Source organism: Oryza sativa, chromosome 2 (assembly GCF_034140825.1).
Source record: "Oryza sativa Japonica Group chromosome 2, ASM3414082v1".
Taxonomy (NCBI): Eukaryota; Viridiplantae; Streptophyta; class Magnoliopsida; order Poales; family Poaceae; genus Oryza; species Oryza sativa.
The window spans coordinates 19814375-19833195 of record NC_089036.1 but is presented as its reverse complement, the minus strand read 5'-3'; the positions used below and the strand labels follow the sequence as shown (position 1 = coordinate 19833195).

The 18821-nt window shown below is 46.3% G+C and overlaps 3 protein-coding genes and 1 non-coding gene across 4 annotated transcripts; 3 read left to right on the top strand and 1 right to left on the bottom strand.

Moving 5' to 3' along the window:
* Positions 1-397: 397 nt before the first annotated feature.
* On the top strand, positions 398-2688 carry LOC4329531 (uncharacterized). Its single transcript, XM_015769249.3, has 4 exons — positions 398-792; positions 885-995; positions 1139-1219; positions 2397-2688. The coding sequence occupies exons 1-4, from the start codon at positions 535-537 to the stop codon at positions 2469-2471; spliced, it is 525 nt and encodes a 174-aa protein (XP_015624735.1). The 5' UTR covers positions 398-534; the 3' UTR covers positions 2472-2688.
* A 1117-nt stretch (positions 2689-3805) lies between these two features.
* LOC9270933 (RING-H2 finger protein ATL80) lies at positions 3806-8495 on the top strand. Its single transcript, XM_015770321.3, has 3 exons — positions 3806-4268; positions 4364-4476; positions 7776-8495. The coding sequence occupies exons 1-3, from the start codon at positions 4065-4067 to the stop codon at positions 8233-8235; spliced, it is 777 nt and encodes a 258-aa protein (XP_015625807.1). The 5' UTR covers positions 3806-4064; the 3' UTR covers positions 8236-8495.
* Positions 8496-10162: 1667 nt separating this feature from the next.
* LOC112938062 (U1 spliceosomal RNA) lies at positions 10163-10322 on the top strand. Its single transcript, XR_003241112.2, has one exon. It is a non-coding gene; the product is annotated as a U1 spliceosomal RNA (small nuclear RNA).
* A 927-nt stretch (positions 10323-11249) lies between these two features.
* Positions 11250-13486, bottom strand: LOC4329529 (PAN domain-containing protein At5g03700). Its single transcript, XM_015770319.3, has one exon. It carries the CDS (start codon positions 13129-13131, stop codon positions 11563-11565), a length of 1569 nt encoding a protein of 522 aa, XP_015625805.1. The 5' UTR covers positions 13132-13486; the 3' UTR covers positions 11250-11562.
* Positions 13487-18821: the final 5335 nt, after the last annotated feature.

Here is an 18821-nt window from a genome sequence, read left to right as displayed (position 1 = left end):
GAATGAAACACTTGGGCGGCTTGCGCAGGAGTTACTTCTACTCGACCCCTGACACAGTGGCCTCACCTAACACAGTTTGCTCCCCAGCTCACATCACATGTACGTGAAATCATGCTGTCCTCTCTTCCATCAAATCCCTAGTAGATAGTCTTATGATATCATTGACATGAGCTGCTATGACTGACACATGCATGAAGATATAGTCAGATTAAGCCATTGATAAACTTGTTAATACGCACTGCCGCTGCTTGCTTCAAGGTTGAGACTGCAGGTAGGACACTTGTACTCAACCATTAATCCTCTGCAGCAAAAGAAAAAAAAAAGGTGCATATCAACATGGCCAAGCGGCAGCAGGAAGGAAGATTGAGAAGAGATAAATAGGCTTGGAAGGTAGAGGAGTTGTTAGCTTAGGGTAGCTACTGCTAGTTCCTACACATTGCTCGCTGCGGTAAGGTTAGCATTGGTTGGTGAGAGAGAGAGAGAGAGAGAGAGGTTGCAGCTAGCAGCAGAGAAGCACCTGCAGAGGCGAGAGGCATGGAGTGCGGCGGCGGCGGCAGGGAGCAGCAGATGCAGATCGTGTGCGTGCGGGGCGGCGGCGGCGGCGGCGGCGGCGGCGGCGGCGAGGAGGATGGGTCGTCGGAGTGGGACCAGTCGTCGTCGCGGTCGGCGCTGTCGCTGTTCAAGGAGAAGGAGGAGGAGATCGAGCGGAAGAAGCTGGAGGTGCGGGAGAAGGTGTTCTCCATGCTCGGCCGGGTCGAGGAGGAGACCAAGCGCCTCGCCTTCATCCGCCAGGTCAGTGTTCGACTGTTCGTCCGTGCATGCCTGTGTCCGCCATGGCGATCGATCATCTCTGATCGCAAGCTAAACTGTTGGTTGATTTGCAGGAGCTGGAGGTGATGTCGGATCCGACGCGGCGGGAGGTGGAGACGATACGGAAGCGCATCGACAAGGTGAACCGCCAGCTCAAGCCGCTCGGCAAGAACTGCCTCAAGAAGGTGAGGATGCCATTGTGTTTTTTTTTCTTTTTTGCTGCTTCTTCTTCTTCTTCAGCAATATAGCTGTACATACATGTTTGTTACGACGAATTCAACCGCATGCGCCGGGCGTTAACCCTTTTTTCCCCTCTAAAAACAAACAGGAGAAGGAATACAAGGCGTGCCTAGAGGCTTACAACGAGAAGAGCAACGAGAAAGCAACGCTTGTGAACAGGTTGATGGAGGTGAGTGACAGAAGAGCGGTTTTCAGTGGTTTTTAGCTACCCAGGAAAGATAGCATATATATTCAGTCAAAATAGTTGTAGGACTGACTTGAATTTTGATCAAATTTCATTGAAAAGTTCAAAATTCTTTGAACTATTTGGAGCAAAAAAAAATTGTGATTCCAATTATCTAAATATAAAATGGAAATGTTTGCATAAAAAATATGTAGGAAACTAACAACCGTAGTACCATTTACTCCATCCGTTTTTAAATATATGACTTTGATTTTTCGACATGAGGTTTGATAATATATTTTATTAAAAAAATAGTATAAATATGTAAAAAGATAAGACATGATTAAAATACCTTTATTGATAAAACATATTTAAAAAACCGAAGTAGTTATATGAGAATAGTCCAAGGTAAGGGTGAGAACAAAGAACAGCTAGCTTGATACTACATTCGTACTAAAATATAGTTATTTCTAGTACTTGTCTCAAAATGAATCTATTTCTACACCTTTTTTTTAGGGAAGCTATATTTTTACACCTACCAACTTCTCTTAATCAATTATAACTATTCTCTATTTAATTTTTTTACCTACTTTCTTTTCTCAACCAATCACAAGAATCCTCCAATCATTTTCACCTACCCATGGAGTACCAAATGGAGGTTTCTGTTTTTTTTTTTGCGCCAAAATTGTTTAAAGTTGATGCCTACTTCCATTTCAAGGTCCAGTTATAATTTTCGGGCCTAGCCCAAAATTCCCAAGCAACAAGACAACATCCAGCCTTTGTCTCAAATCTTCATCAACAAGGTTGGGCCTAATGTATATTTGTCCAAAACTTCCTCTAAATGCCTAACCACCGTTAATGGAGCAAGATTCCCACTAGCAGATGATATATGTTAATTAATTAAGTTTTTTTTTTCACCATTTATAGCAAAGATAGACAGTGGAAATACACAATTGTATATCTTAATTTACTCGATGGATAAACACGGAACAACTTGTAAAGTTTAAACTAGACGAATAATATTGTGAAGTGGGTATTATAATACCCATTTCATAATATATTCAGAAGATCATTACTACACGCTGCAGTTCTTATAGTAATGTTTTTTGGTACATTATATATTTATTCTTCTGAATTTATTATGTTATACTCTCATTAAGTATTTCCATATGATCTTGAGCAGCTTGTGGGCGAGAGCGAGCAGCTGCGGATGAAGAAGCTCGAAGAGCTGAACAAAACGGTAGAGTCCCTCTACTAGACTTGGGCTTTTGGGGGCCCATGGCTGCCACCACAAAGAGCTTGTTTGCAGTGTGCAATTTCTTCTTTTTTTTTATGACACGAGGATGAGCCAAATTTGTGTGACCTCACATGTGTCGTCGCGTTTGATATAGCTGATGGGATCACGAGTTTATCTATTCTGTATGGTTCAGTTTAATTGCAACGTCATTGTCAAGAGAAATCCTTTTTTTTCCCAATTAGAGGGCTCGAAACAGGATTAATTTGGCAGCAAATGCGTACTAATTGACAGATCGTGTCATCAAGCTCTTTTTTTTTCCTCGGGGCTTTATTCCTGAACTGGATTCTTCAGAGGAAACAGTATCAAATACGTTGACGTATTCCTGACCGATCAGTTTTTATAAGTTTTCCAACCTCGCCTCATCGATCGACAAGTCCCGGGGCAGTTTGTCATACTACGTGTTGTAACCATCATGTTATTCTTGAACACGTACCTGGTACTCAAAAGAACTTTGGCGCTTCGATTAATGAAACCACAGTTAAAAAAAAAAGGACACCGTTTTTCACCCGCGATCCGCCGTGCCGTGCCATCCGCTCGATCCGGTTGTACTTGCCACGTCCGCACTCCGCACACGGATAGCCCACGTCAGCAAGGGCCACCCGTGTCACCGGCCGTGTGTAGGATATATAAGTGGGTTCGTGGGCCACTTACATTTCTACCTGGGTATGTGTAGTGGTGTATCTTTGAATCAATGTGTACATGTGTTCACGCGTGTGTATCTTCTACTCCCTCCGTTTCATAATATAATTTATTCTATTATTTTTTCATATTTATATTGATGTTAATAAATCTAGACATATATATCATTAACATCAATATAAATATAGGAAATGTTAAAATAACTTATATAATAAAACGGAGGAAATATGTAATTATCTAGATAAAAAACGAGGAGAGGAGGAGGCGACGGCGATGGAGGGGAGCGCGTGGACACGGCACGGCGAAGCAGCTAGTCGCTGGGCTAAACGCATCAATCACACACGCAACGTGGACGGGCGCGTGCATGGGCACCACGACCCCGCGAGCGGGGCGGGCCGCGGCCGCGGGGGACGTCTGAAAGCGAGGTCCCACCTAGCAGCAGCAGCAGCTGCTAAGTTCATTAATTAAACTAACCCATCCATTGATTGATTATCAGTGGGCGTAATCATCAGTCTAAACCCCCCCCCCCTTAACAATTGAGGATTATTAGCCTCTCAAGTCTCAACGATGATAGATTAGCGTGCAACTAATCGGCAGACGACCATAGATTATTACCAGTAGCGGAAACAAAACAATTTCCCTAGGCCGAGGCGGGTGCAGGCGAGGCGAGTACACACTCGCTGTTGCCGCTATGCGCTATGCGCTCCGCCCTTCTCATCCTCTTCCACTTTATTACGGCGGGGAGCTGTGGATTGGTCGATTGATTTGATTGATTGCTTGATTGGTTAATTGGTTGATTCTCCGACGGCGAGGAGAGGAGGAGGAGGAGGAGGATACCATCCAATCCAGAGCTAGCTGAGCTCGCGGATTGGGTGGTGGTGGTGGTGGAGCCCGGAGTGAGATGCTGGAGGGCGAATGTCCTCGCCGGCGGAGAAGTCGACGAGCGGCGGCGGCGGCATGAGCATGAACACGGTGACGACGGTGATGGCCTTCTCCGTCAGCGCCTTCTTCGTGCTCTTCATCTTCGTCAGGCTGCTCTGCGCCCGCATCCACCTCAGGGCGGGCCAATCCGCCGCCGCAGCCGCGGCGGCGCACGGCGACGCCTTCCCGGCCTTCAGCGTACGTACGCAGCAACCCCATCCTCTCGTTGATCGTTCGTGCTACGTACGTACGAGCGTGTTTGTGATCGGTTCGCATGGCGCGCGCGCGCGCAGGTGGAGCGCGGGATCCGCGGGCTGGAGCCGGCGGTGGTGACGAGCTTCCCAACGGCCAAGTTCGGCGACGGCGGCTCGCGGCCTCGCGCGGCGGCGGCGCTGGAGGAATCGCAGTTAAGGCACCACCAATTAATCCTTCCCTCTTTTTGTTGGGTTTTAAATTGGCTTTAATCTCACGCGCTCATGCCACGATTATTCGACCAAATTTAATTTCTCGTCGCGGATAATACCAACAACAACTAGCTAGTACAGTAGCTAGCTAGAAATGCATCACGTCAGGCGAGACGAATTCGCTTTGTGCGCGAGCGTATCTAGCGATGGCGTGGCGAAACAAAATTCGTGTGGCCCTTTTCCTTTTACGGCAGCTGGCCGCTTTCTTTTTATTTTTTAGCAGTAGAGAGCTCTTCTTTTTTCTGAATCATTTCTTTTTCTTTACGATCGATCACAACTTGCTGAATTTCGTTGACAATTACAGAAAGCTAGATTAAAAATTGTTTAGAAAAATAATTTTATTAATTCCTTAAAAAAATTGTATTTATGTGGGGGTCTTATTTGTAGTTCTATAAATATAATTAATATAATTATATTGTATATAACTATTTTTAGATAATGAATAAAAATACATGTATATAACCTATATAGATTGATCGATTTTTCAGGTTATAATCTAGATTCAATGCGATAAAATTTTACAAATATTTATGTTTTCCTCATATATTAATTTAGTAATTTCTAAGATCTCGAAACAAATGTGATGGTTCACTATCTTTTCTTAGCAATATACTCCCTCCATCCTAAGGGACGATTGTTCTAGCGAGTCAAAGGTAGATTAAGTAAGAGATTAAAATGTTACTTTGTTATTCATTAATGCGAAGAGAAAATGAGGACGACGAGGAGGGAGCATTGCTGGTTCAATGGCTAAACAAGAAGAAGAATATTGAAGTTGTATTAAAAATGTCTAATGGGTCCACTTAAAAGAAAGTTTTATGAGATAAATCTTTAGACTAAAATGGTAAATATTATTTAAGAACGGAGAGAGTAAAATAGATTGATAAAGAGATAATAGGTACATTGGCTGATAGCTTTCGCCCTGGTATAAATCACATGTTCTCTTAATTTAAATATAGTTTAGAGTGCAACGGTCTTGTTGCGCGGATTTGCTTTTTATTTATAAGAATTTTGCGGATTTAGCTAGCTTTACTTAAGAATCAAGATGATCTGGACTTGGCTTTACTTGAAAAAAAATATAATGTTCTGTAAGATCGAAGTCACAGAAACCTGTTTTTTTGCCATTAGACTGAAGTAGAAGTGCAAAATGGGGAAGATCACCTCGAAACTGGAAACTATATGATGGGTTATGGATATTAGTTAACAGAAGCAAGATAGTTTAGTGGTTCTCTGGGTTCGAACTGCCCTTATCTTACCAATAAAGGCCATGATGGCCTATCAATTTCAGAAATAGTCAATTGTGCATTTGTGCTTGACGTACCAGAGAGACAAAGTCAGATCGAAAGTGGTCACTAATACTATAATTATGGCTTATATTAATAGGGAGGGGGTTGTTTAGTGTACTATGTTGCCCTTTATTGTACTCCTACCAAAAGTTGTTTTGACTTTCAAAGTTAGGAACATATCACTTCTCTATAAAAGTAAATTTTGGGCCATCTTTTATATCGATATTTTGAACCATATTTTAATTAATGTTTCTATTTTAAACTGGATAATTTTACTTTTGTTGTCTTACTTTGAGCGTATGTTACCTTAGTTGCAATAGACATATTTTACTTTGAACTTACGTTACCTTTGTTGCAATATGACACAACCTGTAAAATTGTATTCCGTAAAGTTTTCACTCTCTTAGAGGATATATTAAAATACTGTAGTATTATACTACCAGTATTATTATAGATAAATTAATAATTTACTAATACCATGATTAAGAGTAACTATTACTTCCTCCGTTTCATAATTTAAGTTATTCCACCATTTTCTACATTCATATTGATGTTAATGAATCTAGATAGATATATATGTCTAGATTCATTAACATCAATATGAATGTGGGAAATGATAGAATGACTTACATTGTGAAACGGAGGGAGTATTTATGTATTATTTTTTCTTGGCTAAATCGTTCTATAATCATTCATTGCGATGGCTTTGCTCATATTCTATCGGAAAAGCTAAAAAGGGAGAAAAAAAAGTTTAATCACGGCTAAATGACAATTATACCCCTTTGCATCTTTCTTTTTATAATAATACCCTCCATGTTTCTACTATTGTTGTTTATTGAGGTGGTAGTAATATATCTGAAACCCTCTAATCAAACGAGATCAATGATTCAGATTGTTTTATACCAGTAGATAGTGCACACTACTTTTTCATAATGTAGTTCTTAAAATAATGGTTGAAGTTGTTAAAATAATGGTTGAAGTTGTCTCTTGGCAAATCTAAAGTAGTGAAAGAATTGATCTTTCTTGAATCCTAATTTAGCGACGTAAGCTGCAAATTGTCCACCGTTAGATGCAGGCAGCAAACTGTATGAACCGTTCGATTCGTACTTCAGTACTCAAAAGACGCTAGCAGCTTCCAGTAGAAGCCTCGCGAAGCTGCAAGCACCGCATGTTGGGCGGGCGAGTAAAAAAAATCAACGGCATAGTTACGTTCACACTTGAGTTTCATACCAACTTCACTACATTCATTATCTAATGGTGGAGCCATGGACGTCGCATTCTATTTAGTGTCATGCTTCTCGAGCTACATATGAAATTCTTAAAATATTGTTTTAAATCCATTTTAAATTTTATAATAGTTAATAAATTCGTGTATACTCTTAAATAAGTATCACCAATTATTCAACCATTCAATTTTTTTTTGCATATATCGTTTATATTCCATTCAGCAGAAAAAGGGCCTTAAAAGGAACCTGATATATCGTCATAATAGTTCATTAATTATGTGGTGCTCTAGAGAAGCATTTTATAGTGTCGTATTGTTACTTATATCTTAATTAAATGAATATTTGTATATACTGGTGAATTTATATTGATTGCCAATGAGAAATCAATACAATGAATTAATTAGCTTCCCACGCTTGGTTCCGTTTATCTTAACTCCTCTTTCTCTCGATAAATATGATTATTTTTTAAGTACTACTCATTGCACATATTTTTCACTTCAATATATATTAAATATTTTTTATGGGTGGGTATATGTTCCTTGTCGCACAAAGTGCCGAATTGAATTAAGAATGCCGTGAGCAAATAACAAAACTCTAAATTGTTCTAAAACAATTTATATCCTTTTTTTTATAGAAAAAGCAAGACAATACGGTTTCTGATGTCGGCTTAATTTGCTGTTGGGGGGGGGGGGGGGGGGGGAAAACTGACGTAATCTTGGCGCGCGCGCGCAGGTGCCCGGTGTGCCTGGAGGAGTACGAGGCGAAGGACGTGGTGCGCGTGCTCCCCTCCTGCGGCCACGCCTTCCACGTCGCCTGCATCGACGCCTGGCTCAGGCAGCACTCCACCTGCCCCGTCTGCCGCGCCTCCCTCCGCGCCGCCGCCGCCAACGCCAAGCACCCACCCCCCTCCCCCGCCGCCATGCTGCCGCCGCCCCTCTACTGCCCCCCCGCCGCCGCCAGGCCCTCCACCCCGGCCCCCGCGCGTGCAACCTTCCGGCAGCAGCAGCAGCAGCTCTCCGCCACCGCGTCCTCGTCGTCGGACGCCGACGCGCTCCAACCGGCGGCAGCCGCAGACGACCGGCTGGAGATCGTCGTCTCCGATGAGCAGCCCGCGCCGTCCGCCGCCGCCGGCGGACAGGCAGAAGAACATCCTCATCCTCCTCCTCCTGCCGCTGCCGCGGGCCATCGATGACTACTGTTGCATAGAGAGGCAGCGAAGCAGTGCTGTAGTCTGACACGTGTACCAGCTGTTATACGCCAGATGGATGGTTGGTCGAGAAGGGATTATGATGTGTTTAGGATCACGTAGGGGCCAGTCTTGTTTAATTGTTATTAACATTGTTTTTACAGGCTTCTGATTTCAGTTCTAGTTCGAGCCATGGTAGTTTTTTTTTCCCGCTTCGTAGTATACTTGCATGTACATTCTTGAATCCAATGGACTTGATTTGATCATTTCACATGTTGTCCTTATAAGATTGGAAAAGTTGGTATTTTTACTCGGAATAAGTTCACTTCACGACCCTACAAATGTGATCGAAATCTAATCCATGACCCTAAACTATAGAACCTGATATCTCGACCCTCAAACTTCTAAAACCAGTGCAATTTGACTCTCTGGGCGGTTTTGGGAGGCGGTTTTGCTGACGTGGCGCCACGTGGTGCCTACGTGGCAATATTGACTGGGTCTTTGTTACACGTGGCGTTGACGTGGCACATACGTGGCGGTAGAAATAAAAAATATACGTGGGACCCATTAGTCATTCACACAAAAAGAAATGTGGGCTCACTGACATGTGGGGCCCACATGTCAGTCCTCCTTCCTCCTCCCTCACTCCCTTCTCTCTCTTTCTCACATGTGGCGGCAGCGGGAGCGGCGGCGGCAGTGGGCTCGAGCGGCGGCGGCGAGCGGTGGAAGGCCGGAGCGGCGGCGGTGGCGGGCGCTCGAAGGCCGGAACTTGTGGCCGCCGCCGCCGCCGTCCTGCTCGTCTCGCAGCGGCCCCAAGTGGCCGCCTCCCTCTTCCACGCCAGCACGGCTGCGCCGCTGGCTTCGAGCGCGTGGACCGCCGCCTTCAACCTCCGCCTCCATCTTCAGCCATTGACGACGCCAAGGGCAACCCCCGCCGGTCGACTTCCTCCATGACGCCGACCCCATCTCGTCGATCAGCGCCATGAGCGTGACACTCGCCGGAGAACCGCTCCCCACACCCACAGCTACCACCGCTCCTCTCCGTCTCGTCCCCACGGCCACAGCCGCCGCTCCCCACCGCCACAGCCGTCGCCGCTCCCCTCCGCCTCGTCCCCACCACCATCGCCACTCCTCCTGACCGCCGCTCCCTGCCGTCACTCCCCTCCGCCTCGTCCCCACCACCACAGATGTCACTCCCCACCGCCTCGTCCCCATGGCCACCGACTGCCGCCGCCCCCCACTGCTTCGTCCCCACCGAAACAGCCGCCACTCCCTTCCGCCTCATCCCCACCGCCACAGCTGCCGCTCCCCACCACCTCGTCCCCACCGCCATCGACCATCACCGCCGCTCCCCACACCGAAGAAGGGGAGGAAAGAGAGAGAAGGAGAGAGGGAGGAAGAAGGAAGGAGGATGACATGTGGGGCCCATATGTCAGTGGCCCCCATATTTTTTATGTGTGAAAATGACAAACGGGTCCCACGCATATTTTTTATTTCTACCGCCACGTAGGTGCCACGTCAACGCCACTTGTAATAAAGACTCGGTCAATATTGCCACGTAGGCGCCACGTCAGCAAAACTGCCTCCCAAAACTGCCCAGGGAGTCAAATTGCACCGTTTTTAGGAGATTGGGGGTCGAGATATCCGGTTTTGTAGTTTAGGGTCATGGATTAGATTTCGATCACATTTGAGGGTCATGAAGTGAACTTATTCCTTTTTACTCTCTTCTGCTGCTCTTCGGGGTGTATGTATAAATCTGGCCCAAACGAGAAGGCCTGCACACAATACGGCCCATATGCTGTGTCCGGACTCGAATTCCCCGGCTTCCAAACCGCAGCACGCAGGAGCGTTTTTTTAGTACCACATCGCTTGTTCGAGGAGGCTGGGGCGGGAGAGCACGCTATAAAACCAAGGCCAGGTGCACCGTTGCTCCATACTTACCTGGACGGGGTCTATGGCCGATCATGAAGGGTCATGGCCTAGGCTAGTGGCCCACATTGCACTTGGTGGGTGCGCTGGCTTACCATCTCCCCAAGTGGGAGAGTGGACGTCATAATTTGTGGTAGAGGGGGTACGCGTTCGCGCGGCCCCTGCCAATTCTTCAAATTTAAATTTTGCTCCTTGGATTTTGCAGTTCAGCTCCTCGGCTTTTGCATAAAAGACCACTTTATTTCTTATAAGTTACCCTTATTTTAGCAGTTAGGCCCTTCCGCACTTTGCAGCAAGCACTGCCAATTCTTGAGTTCAAAATTTGCCCAAGTTTAATTAATCAGTCAAGTCCCCTGTGTTAGTTTAATCAGTTAAGCCCCTTGAGTTCAAAATTTGCCGAATTTAATCAGTCAAGCCCCCTGTGTTTTAAGTTCAAAATTGCTCAAGACTAATCAGTTAAGCTCCCTGTGTTTTAACGTTGGTAAGACAAGATTAACAGTTACTCCTTCCGTTCCAAAATATAGGGCACAACTACTTTTTAAAGGTGTTTTATAATATAATGCATGCATGTATGCATAGTAATTAATTAGCATCTCTCCTCTCCTAAATTATTGTTTTTTAAATGTACACTCACAATATGTTTAATTCTATTGGGTTCATGTATTGTATTAGTTGGATTGATTCAAACAAAGAGGCGATAATAATTGTTTTTTAGTCTTTGGGTCAAGGGTGGTTGTGTCTTATATTTTGAAATGGAGGGAGTATCCGTGTAAATTCTGACATTACAATTTTGCATGATGTATAATCTGACGGTAAATTTTGCATAATAATGACTTGATGAGATGGTATAATGGCTCCCATCGGATGGCCTAATCACCTAAAAAAAGCCAAATTTTGAATTTTCAAACTTAATTTTGAGATTGATTTTAAGATATTTTCAACGTAGTTTCTTTTATAACATTGGCTTTTAAGTCACAAACAACACATTTATAAAAGTTTCATCTATAAATTTATTTTTATTTTTTAATAAGTCGTTTTGGCTTATTAGAAATAAGCCAAACGATGGGGACCAATGTGTTCACAAATCACCATAGCATGGAAGAAATTTCCTTTTTTTAGATGGAGGGGCAAATTTGTACAGGAAAGAAAATGGCCCGAGGATAATATGATGGGCCTAACGAAAAGATCAAAACTGGCCGAAATCATACAAGAGACATCCCTCATTCCCTCCAAAAACAGAAGTAGCCCACTAGCCCAAGTCATCGCCACCGTAATTTGGGCCTGCCTCTTCCGATCAGCGGCCGCCGCCGCCGCCCTTTGCCTTGCCTTCTCCGTCCACGGCGTCTGTTTCCCAGCGATCTCATCGATCTAATCAATCACACCACATCTCAGGTGGCTGGCTGGCTACCTCCGGAAGGAGCTGGAGAGCTCGACGGAGCTGAAGGATCCGAGGTTCTTGTACGGGCCCGGCGAGAGCCCCTCGTCGTCGGCGACGACCTGCCGCCTGGCGTCCACGGCCGTCCGGCACCTCCGCTTCCACACCCTGTACGCCCCGAACGCGGCCGCGGCGACCAGCACCGTCACGCCGACGGCAAGCAGCGCCGCCTTGACACCGGCCGCCCTCCCGCCCCCGCTCGCCGCCGCCGCCTCCTCCAGGCTCCTCACCTTGAAGTACCCCACCTTCCTCTCGTCGGCGGCCACCATCATCTGCGCCGGGTAGTCCATGAGGTAGCAGTACCCCGTGCCGTTGCTGTAGACGGCGCCCCAGCAGCTGCAGTTGCGCGCGCACCGCACCTCGCAGTCCGCCGCCGACGGCGAGTGCTCGAACGGCAGGAATTCCTTGTTCGCCGGCTCCACGCGCTGCCTCCGCACCTCCCAGTACAGCCCGCCCACCTCGCCGCCCGTGCGGCCGCAGAGGCCGCCGCCGCCGCCGACGTTTGCGGCGGCGCATCCCGAGCCGTCCGTCGCGTTGGCCAGGCACGCGCACCGGCCGCTGGGCGGCACGCAGACGGCGTAGGCGCCGCAGGTGCTTGGCAGGCCGCACGGATCGGTGATGGCGGTGTAGTCGAGCACCCACCGGGAGCCGGTGCTGTCCCAGTAGTAGGCGCGGAGGTTGCCGTCGGCCTCGAGCGTCATGCGGCGGAGCGCCCGCACGCCATGGTTGAAGGTGTCGAAGGAGAGGACTTCGGCGGGTGGCCCTTCCTTCTGGTACATGGCGAGGTAGCCGTCGGGCTCCACGCGCGCGTACGTCGGGCCGCCGCCGTCCACGATCGCGGCCTTGGCCTGCAGCGCCGTGTGCTTCCAGTACATCGCTGCCGCGACGCCGCCGCCGCCGGACGACGACGCGGGCGGCTCGATGTAGAGCCCGAAGTAGCTGGTCCCCATCCGCATGGAGAAGCGGCGGTCGGAGGTGTAGAGCGCCGCCGCGGAGGTGAGGTTCTGGCCTTGCACGATGGTCTCCGATGGGGCATCGAAGCTCTGCCACACGATACCGGGCGACGAGCCGCCGTCGCCGCCGCCGCCGCCGCTCTGGATTTGGAGGTTGGAGGTGTTGAGGAGCACCACGCGGTCGCCGCCGGCTCCGGCGGCGGCCCCGGCGGACCAGAGGACCTTGTTGGCGGCGGGGTCGGTGAGGACGAGGTCGCCGTCGAAGGAGAGCGAAGCGGGCGCGGACCACTGCGCGGGGCGGTCGGGGATGGAGCTCCAGAGCGGGAACGAGGACGGGAGGTGGACCACGGCGAGGTCGAGCATGGTGGAGTTGACGCGGAGGAAGCCGAGGGCGAAGACGCCGGTGGGGTCGGACAGCACCTGCTCGAACTGCGAGTAGGACCGGTCGTGCGCCGCCGAGAAGCCTCGCCGCATCTCCTGCGCCGCCGCCGCCGCCGCCGCCGCATCAACCGCACCGCCACCCAAAGAAGCCAGCGCCGCCGCCACAGCCACGCACAACACCACAAAACACCTCACCGCTTCCATGGCTGTCCGTCTTACCAACAAACCTCAATCCGAGCTCGGATTTTTCCCAATGAGTGGGCAGCGAGTGAGGAAGAAGAAGAAGAAGAAGAAGAAGAAGAAGAGCAACGAGCTGAGCTTGGCGCCCACCAATGGCGGATTGGGATCGGGAGGAGCAGGAGAAGACAAAGAGCTTGAGGGGGGAATATTTATCTGTCCATTGCAATGGCGGAGTGTGATGCCATCGTCACCATGGTCGTGGCAACGATAGTGAACTCTGCACAAGTCAAAAACGGAGCATTTTCAGTACGGGACAAGGTGATCGGAGGTTTTGGTTGGTCAATCAGCACTGGTCGAGAAGCGAGCACACAGGCCGGACGCTCTGATGGATCGTGTTTTTGCTTGTTTATGTATTCAGTATTCCTTTCGCTCACCTTCCATTCCATGCAATTTTATAATCCTCGCTGCATTTGCCTACTTGCACTTGGAAAAGCATGCGATTTTATTTATAATTCTCACTGCATTTGCTATACTAGTTGCAGTTGGAAAAGTGCGGCGTGATCGCGTGCACGCCGACTAGAAGAAAGGAGATAGGCTACACACGCACGAGGGGCGCGCACTCACCGGGCAGAGCAACCCAATCCTTATGAAGAACGGGAGCAACGTGCTCAGGGCAAAGAGAGCCGTTTTCTACTGGTTCGCGAACCCTCCCCTCCCTCTTTGTTACTATTAATTATAGTTCTCTTTCTGCACAAATCGATAAAGGTTAAAGGATATGGTGTTGGTCACTTGTTAATTTTGGCAATCTCTACAGTCTAAACCACATAGTTTGCATAATAACAAGATAAAGTGGCTTTTCAGCCATGCATCAAGCTGGGTGCTGTAGTAGTCAGGGTTAGCAATCTCAACATTGTGATTTTTGCCGGGGGTGGCCAAAAGAACCAAAATCTCTGAAATTTCGGTACTTTTTTGGCCCCCTTTTTTTTTGAAAATTTGACGAATTTCGAATGAATTTGAATTTTTTTTTGACCAGTTTCAAAAAAAATGGAAAAAAAACCCGAAAATTTCGGGCGAAATATGTGCTTGCTGGCGGGGGATGAAATTTCATTCTGAAATTGCATTCACTGGTAGTATTTGATTATGTAGGGCAAAATGTAATTTTGGTTTGGTCCAAGCACACATCTGGATATTCCAACAAACAATTTGTACTTGTCTTACCTACTAATCTACCATTTCTTCAGTGTAGCAGTGTGCTATTGTAATCATGTTGGCCCAAACAGACAAATGCGATACTGGTTAGTTTGATACCAACCATACATACAGAATACAATATTTGGGTTGACTTGTTTCCCGACATATTGCATTCACTAGCAAATTTGGAAACGGCCCGTTGAGTTTGATAGGTTGTCCTTTTTCTTTCGGAATTGCACTATCGTCTCGAATTTCCACATGTCAAAATACAAAACAAAATCCTTCTGATGGGGAGATCGAACAAACAAGGTTATTGTTTCTTCTTTGGCGTTTGCGATTCAGGCTGCATATGAGCTGTTACAATTTTGCATGTGGCACTGAATTGATGCAAAGTCACGGGCTTTTTTCCCCTCTTTTGTCAAAGTGGTTCAACGCCTGCCATGGTGCTGATTCAGCAAGTCAAAGAAAGCTTGCCTGGTAGTAAGTAGAATCTTATCATCTTAGGGTAGTGACACTGAAACTACAATATTATTTTGGGAGCCCTATTATTTTTTGTGTATAAATGCATTGCTGTTTTGGAACAATCTTCTCGGTTCAGTTTGTTCTATCTGCATAGCTCATATTTTAGTTCACAGTTGAAGGAAACACACTGATCCTCATATTTTTCTTCAATCATGCACTTTATCCTCGACTTTGTCTGACTAATCTGAAGAACCCAACCGTTGGACGTTGGCATTGCCGCTTACCACGCACCGGCTCTCCACGAGTCCATGGACCAAGTAATATTTGTCATGTTATTGAAAGAAATTTGTTTGAAGTTAGTCAACTTCTGGAACTCTACACTTTATCAGTTATCAACACACGCAAAGAGTCCATGCTACTAGTAGCTTGGAGATCTTCTGCCGATCTTGCTGTTGTTAGGTCCAAGATAGATCTCATTTTATAGATGCAGTTGTGTTAATTCAATTGTTTCATACCAGTCTCCGTTGACATTTGCATTATCCAGACTAGCCTGCTCCCCCCTGCAATGCTCACCTGTGTGCAGCTTACCTGTTCTAGGAGTATTTTGCAGATGCAGTTTGCAGCAGCTGTAGCTGCCCCAGTGGGCGAGCTACCAACTGCACGCTCGCCGATTCAACTTCAGTTGACCAATGCTTGGTCGGTTTGCAGACACGCTCAAGTGCCCAACTGGTTTGCCGATCACCAGTTCAAAGGCTGCTGCGATATTCTGAAATTTATTTATGAACATGGTGACTACTGAAAAGCCACTTGCAATCTGCATTGCTGAATCTCTGTCTTTCTTGCTGTGGAACACTTGTCAAACAATGCGCAAGTCATCTGGATGCGTTTGAAGAAGAAGAATACGTCGATAAAGCTAAACTGAAGCGGCGTGTTGGTTATGGTGTTATGGATGTGGTTTGACTTTGTGCGGAGTATGTAAAAGCGACCTCTGCTCAATGTCAAATAATCGTTGTAAGTGTTTAATCACATGTCGGCGGATGCTTTGACTTGCTTTATACTCGCTCCGTTTTAAAATGTTTGGCACCGTTGGCTTTTTAGTACGTGTTTGATCATTCGTCTTATTCAAAAATTTTAAGTAATTATTTATTCTTTTCATATTATTTGATTTATTGTTAAATATAATTTCATGTACACATATAGTTTTACATATTTCACAAATTTTTTTAATAAGACGAACGGTTAAATATGTACTTAAAAAGTCAATGGTGTTAAAACGGAGGGAGTACTGCGGAGTATCTCCTTTCGGCCTTTTTCCTTTTCCAAGCTCAGCTCATCAGTTCGTTACTGATCGAGCGGGTTGCGCAGTAGACATTACGGTGCACCTCAATTTGAACGGATGAGGATTGGAAAGTCGACATTGCGGCTAGTTTACTTAACCAGGAAGTACGAAACTGGCCCACATAATAAACTAGAAAATCGGCGCATGTTAATTATGCCCGTATATAATGCTTTAAGCGTATTAGAAGTACAACATTATTTTAATTTATTTCTCTTATATATGCACGTCACCTAAAAGGTCTACAGATTCAAATATACCATACGCTTCTGGTATAGCTCATAGTTAAAACCATCAACAATAGGTATACCTATTATTGGTGGTTACACGTAGAGATGCAAACGGGCTTACCCACGAACCTACTTATTATCTCTTACTATAAATTTATAAGGAAAAAGTACGAATTATCCCCTAACTATTGCGGTCGACCGAATTACCCCCTGAACCACAAAACCGGACATTTTACACCATCAACTATTTTTACCGGGCAAATAACCCCTCTAATCAATCTGGAGTGGTTTTACGCCTACGTGACAGTCTAGACAGCAATTATTTATTAAAAAAGTCGGTGGGGGCCCACCTGACAGATTCTCTCTCCTCTCTATCTCTTTCCCCTCTCTCTATCTCGCCGCGCTGTGCCGAAGAACTCCTGCATGCGCTCGCCCGTCGGCCATCGGTGGAGCTCAGGGGATGCTGCTGAAGCACGCGGCGGCGGCCAGCCCGTCGAGCTCGCCAGCCGGGCCTCCACCTCCTTGTCGGCATAACATCGCAGCAAGTCGCTACGCGGTAGCGGAAGTACTCCCGCACGGCGGAGCTCGGGCGGCGGCGGCAAGCCCGTCAAGCTCGCCGGCCGGGCGTCCTCCTCCTTGTCGGCACAGCAGCACGTTGTCGGCCGAAGCACTCCTGCATGCGCTCGCCTGGCGGCCAACGGTGGAACTCGGGCGAAAGCGGATGCAACGGCGGCGGAGCCGGAGCTCGCGCGCAGGCAGTGACGAGCCCGCTGCCGCTGTCGTGCTTTCTCACACTTTGTCAGCCACGCCCGGAAAATCCTAACAACCTACTTCTAGCTGCCAACAAACACTCAGAAGATTGGATCAAATCAGTACACGGAGGAAGACGAGATTTTGGTGCCGCGTACTGCTGCTGCTACTTTTCTGGTTTGTTATCAACATAAATAGGAAAACTACATGCAGACTCGCCATCTTCTTGTGGGTGTCGTTCCAAGACGATGAGTCCGGCCGCCGCGCTCGCCATTTTCTCGCGCAAGTCCGGCGCTGGCTGCCGCTCATCGACCATCGCCATCTTCTTGCACAAGTCCGGCGCTGAGGCCCAGCTCGTGAGCTTGACTGGCCGGCGTCCACCGGCGCGCGCCTCATACTCGGCCTCTGCCGCGAGGAGGCTCGCAGCCGCCGGCGCGCCGCTCGTTCTCGGCCTCCGTCGGCGCGTGGATTCCTCGTCGGCCTTCGGCGTGAGAGAGATAGAGAGAGGTGGGAGAGGAAAGAGATAGAGAGGAGATAGAATCTGGCAGGTGGGCCCCACTGACTTTTTTTTAATAAAAAGTATTGCTGATTAGACTGCCACGTAGGCGTAAAACCACTCCGGATTGATTAGGGGGTTATTTGTCCGGTAAAACTAGTTAAGGGTGTAAAATGTCCGGTTTTGTGATTTAGGGGGTAATTTGGTCGACCGCGATAGTTCAGGGGGTAATTCGTATTTTTCCCAATTTATAACCCTGTAATTCTTAAAACTTAAAATTATGATTCTTAAAACTTAAAATTCAAATATGTTACATAATCATCCACTAATAATTAGTAGTATTACAGTTAAGCAATATGCAAGAATGCTATATTATCTATAATTGTATAATTTATTAAATTTTAGAGATTTAAAATGTAAGCATGTAAAATCATCCCACACAATTCATATAATATTTCAATATATCTCTCTATCATTTTTTTATAATATCTTATATACCTATATAGTTCATCCTCACTTAATTAATGTTATTTCTCATTAAGTCATATCGCATTAATTGTTTTTAGTCTTTAGATGATTAATCTATGGTTCAAATTATCTATCATTTTCTTATCTCATTAAGCCATATCATCTCAATTTTTTAAGCCCTTAGATATATGGTCTAAATTATCTTCCTTCTTTTATTCTCTCATAAAGCCACATCATCTTTATTTTTATATTTGAATCATCATTCTATATACAACTTAAATTTAAATCACATCAACTTATGTTGTTTAAGCTATATTACACATTATTTTTATCATAGTAAACTCTCGTAGCAACGCAGGGTTTCACCTAGTATGTAAAATAAGTGGTAACCAGTGGGTTCCACGTCGTGGACCAGCTTGCCGCATCTAGAGATACAAGTGAGTCGACCCATAAACCCATTTATATGTCAAATTAGTAGGGTTACCCACTAATTTTATCTACAAGCGGGTTCGCGGGTTGGTCCGTGCTTCCCTAGTTACCATGGCTAGCATGTCACTTTAAGTTCCAAACCGTCCACAACATCATCCTCATAGTTGGAACTGTTGGAAATATAAACACATGTATATTTAATTTATTTCGTAAATAGATCATGACATTAAACAAGTAAACTAGCATAACCGAATCACGTGATCTAGACATGTATACGAGACATCTACACACGAATAGATCGAATATATAGAACATGGTCGAAACATACCAACAATTCTAGTTCTGCTGCAGA

Excerpts from the sequence above, each read along its gene's own strand:
- LOC4329531 (XM_015769249.3), top strand. The coding sequence starts at position 535 with ATGGAGTGCGGCGGCGGCGGCAGGGAGCAGCAGATGCAGATCGTGTGC. Across the intron at positions 793-884 it reads GCCTCGCCTTCATCCGCCAG|GAGCTGGAGGTGATGTCGGA; the intron begins GTCAGTGTTCGA and ends GTTGATTTGCAG. Across the intron at positions 996-1,138 it reads GCAAGAACTGCCTCAAGAAG|GAGAAGGAATACAAGGCGTG; the intron begins GTGAGGATGCCA and ends AAAAACAAACAG.
- LOC9270933 (XM_015770321.3), top strand. The coding sequence starts at position 4,065 with ATGTCCTCGCCGGCGGAGAAGTCGACGAGCGGCGGCGGCGGCATGAGC. Across the intron at positions 4,269-4,363 it reads ACGCCTTCCCGGCCTTCAGC|GTGGAGCGCGGGATCCGCGG; the intron begins GTACGTACGCAG and ends GCGCGCGCGCAG. Across the intron at positions 4,477-7,775 it reads GCGGCGCTGGAGGAATCGCA|GTGCCCGGTGTGCCTGGAGG; the intron begins GTTAAGGCACCA and ends GCGCGCGCGCAG.
- LOC4329529 (XM_015770319.3), bottom strand. The coding sequence starts at position 13,131 with ATGGAAGCGGTGAGGTGTTTTGTGGTGTTGTGCGTGGCTGTGGCGGCG.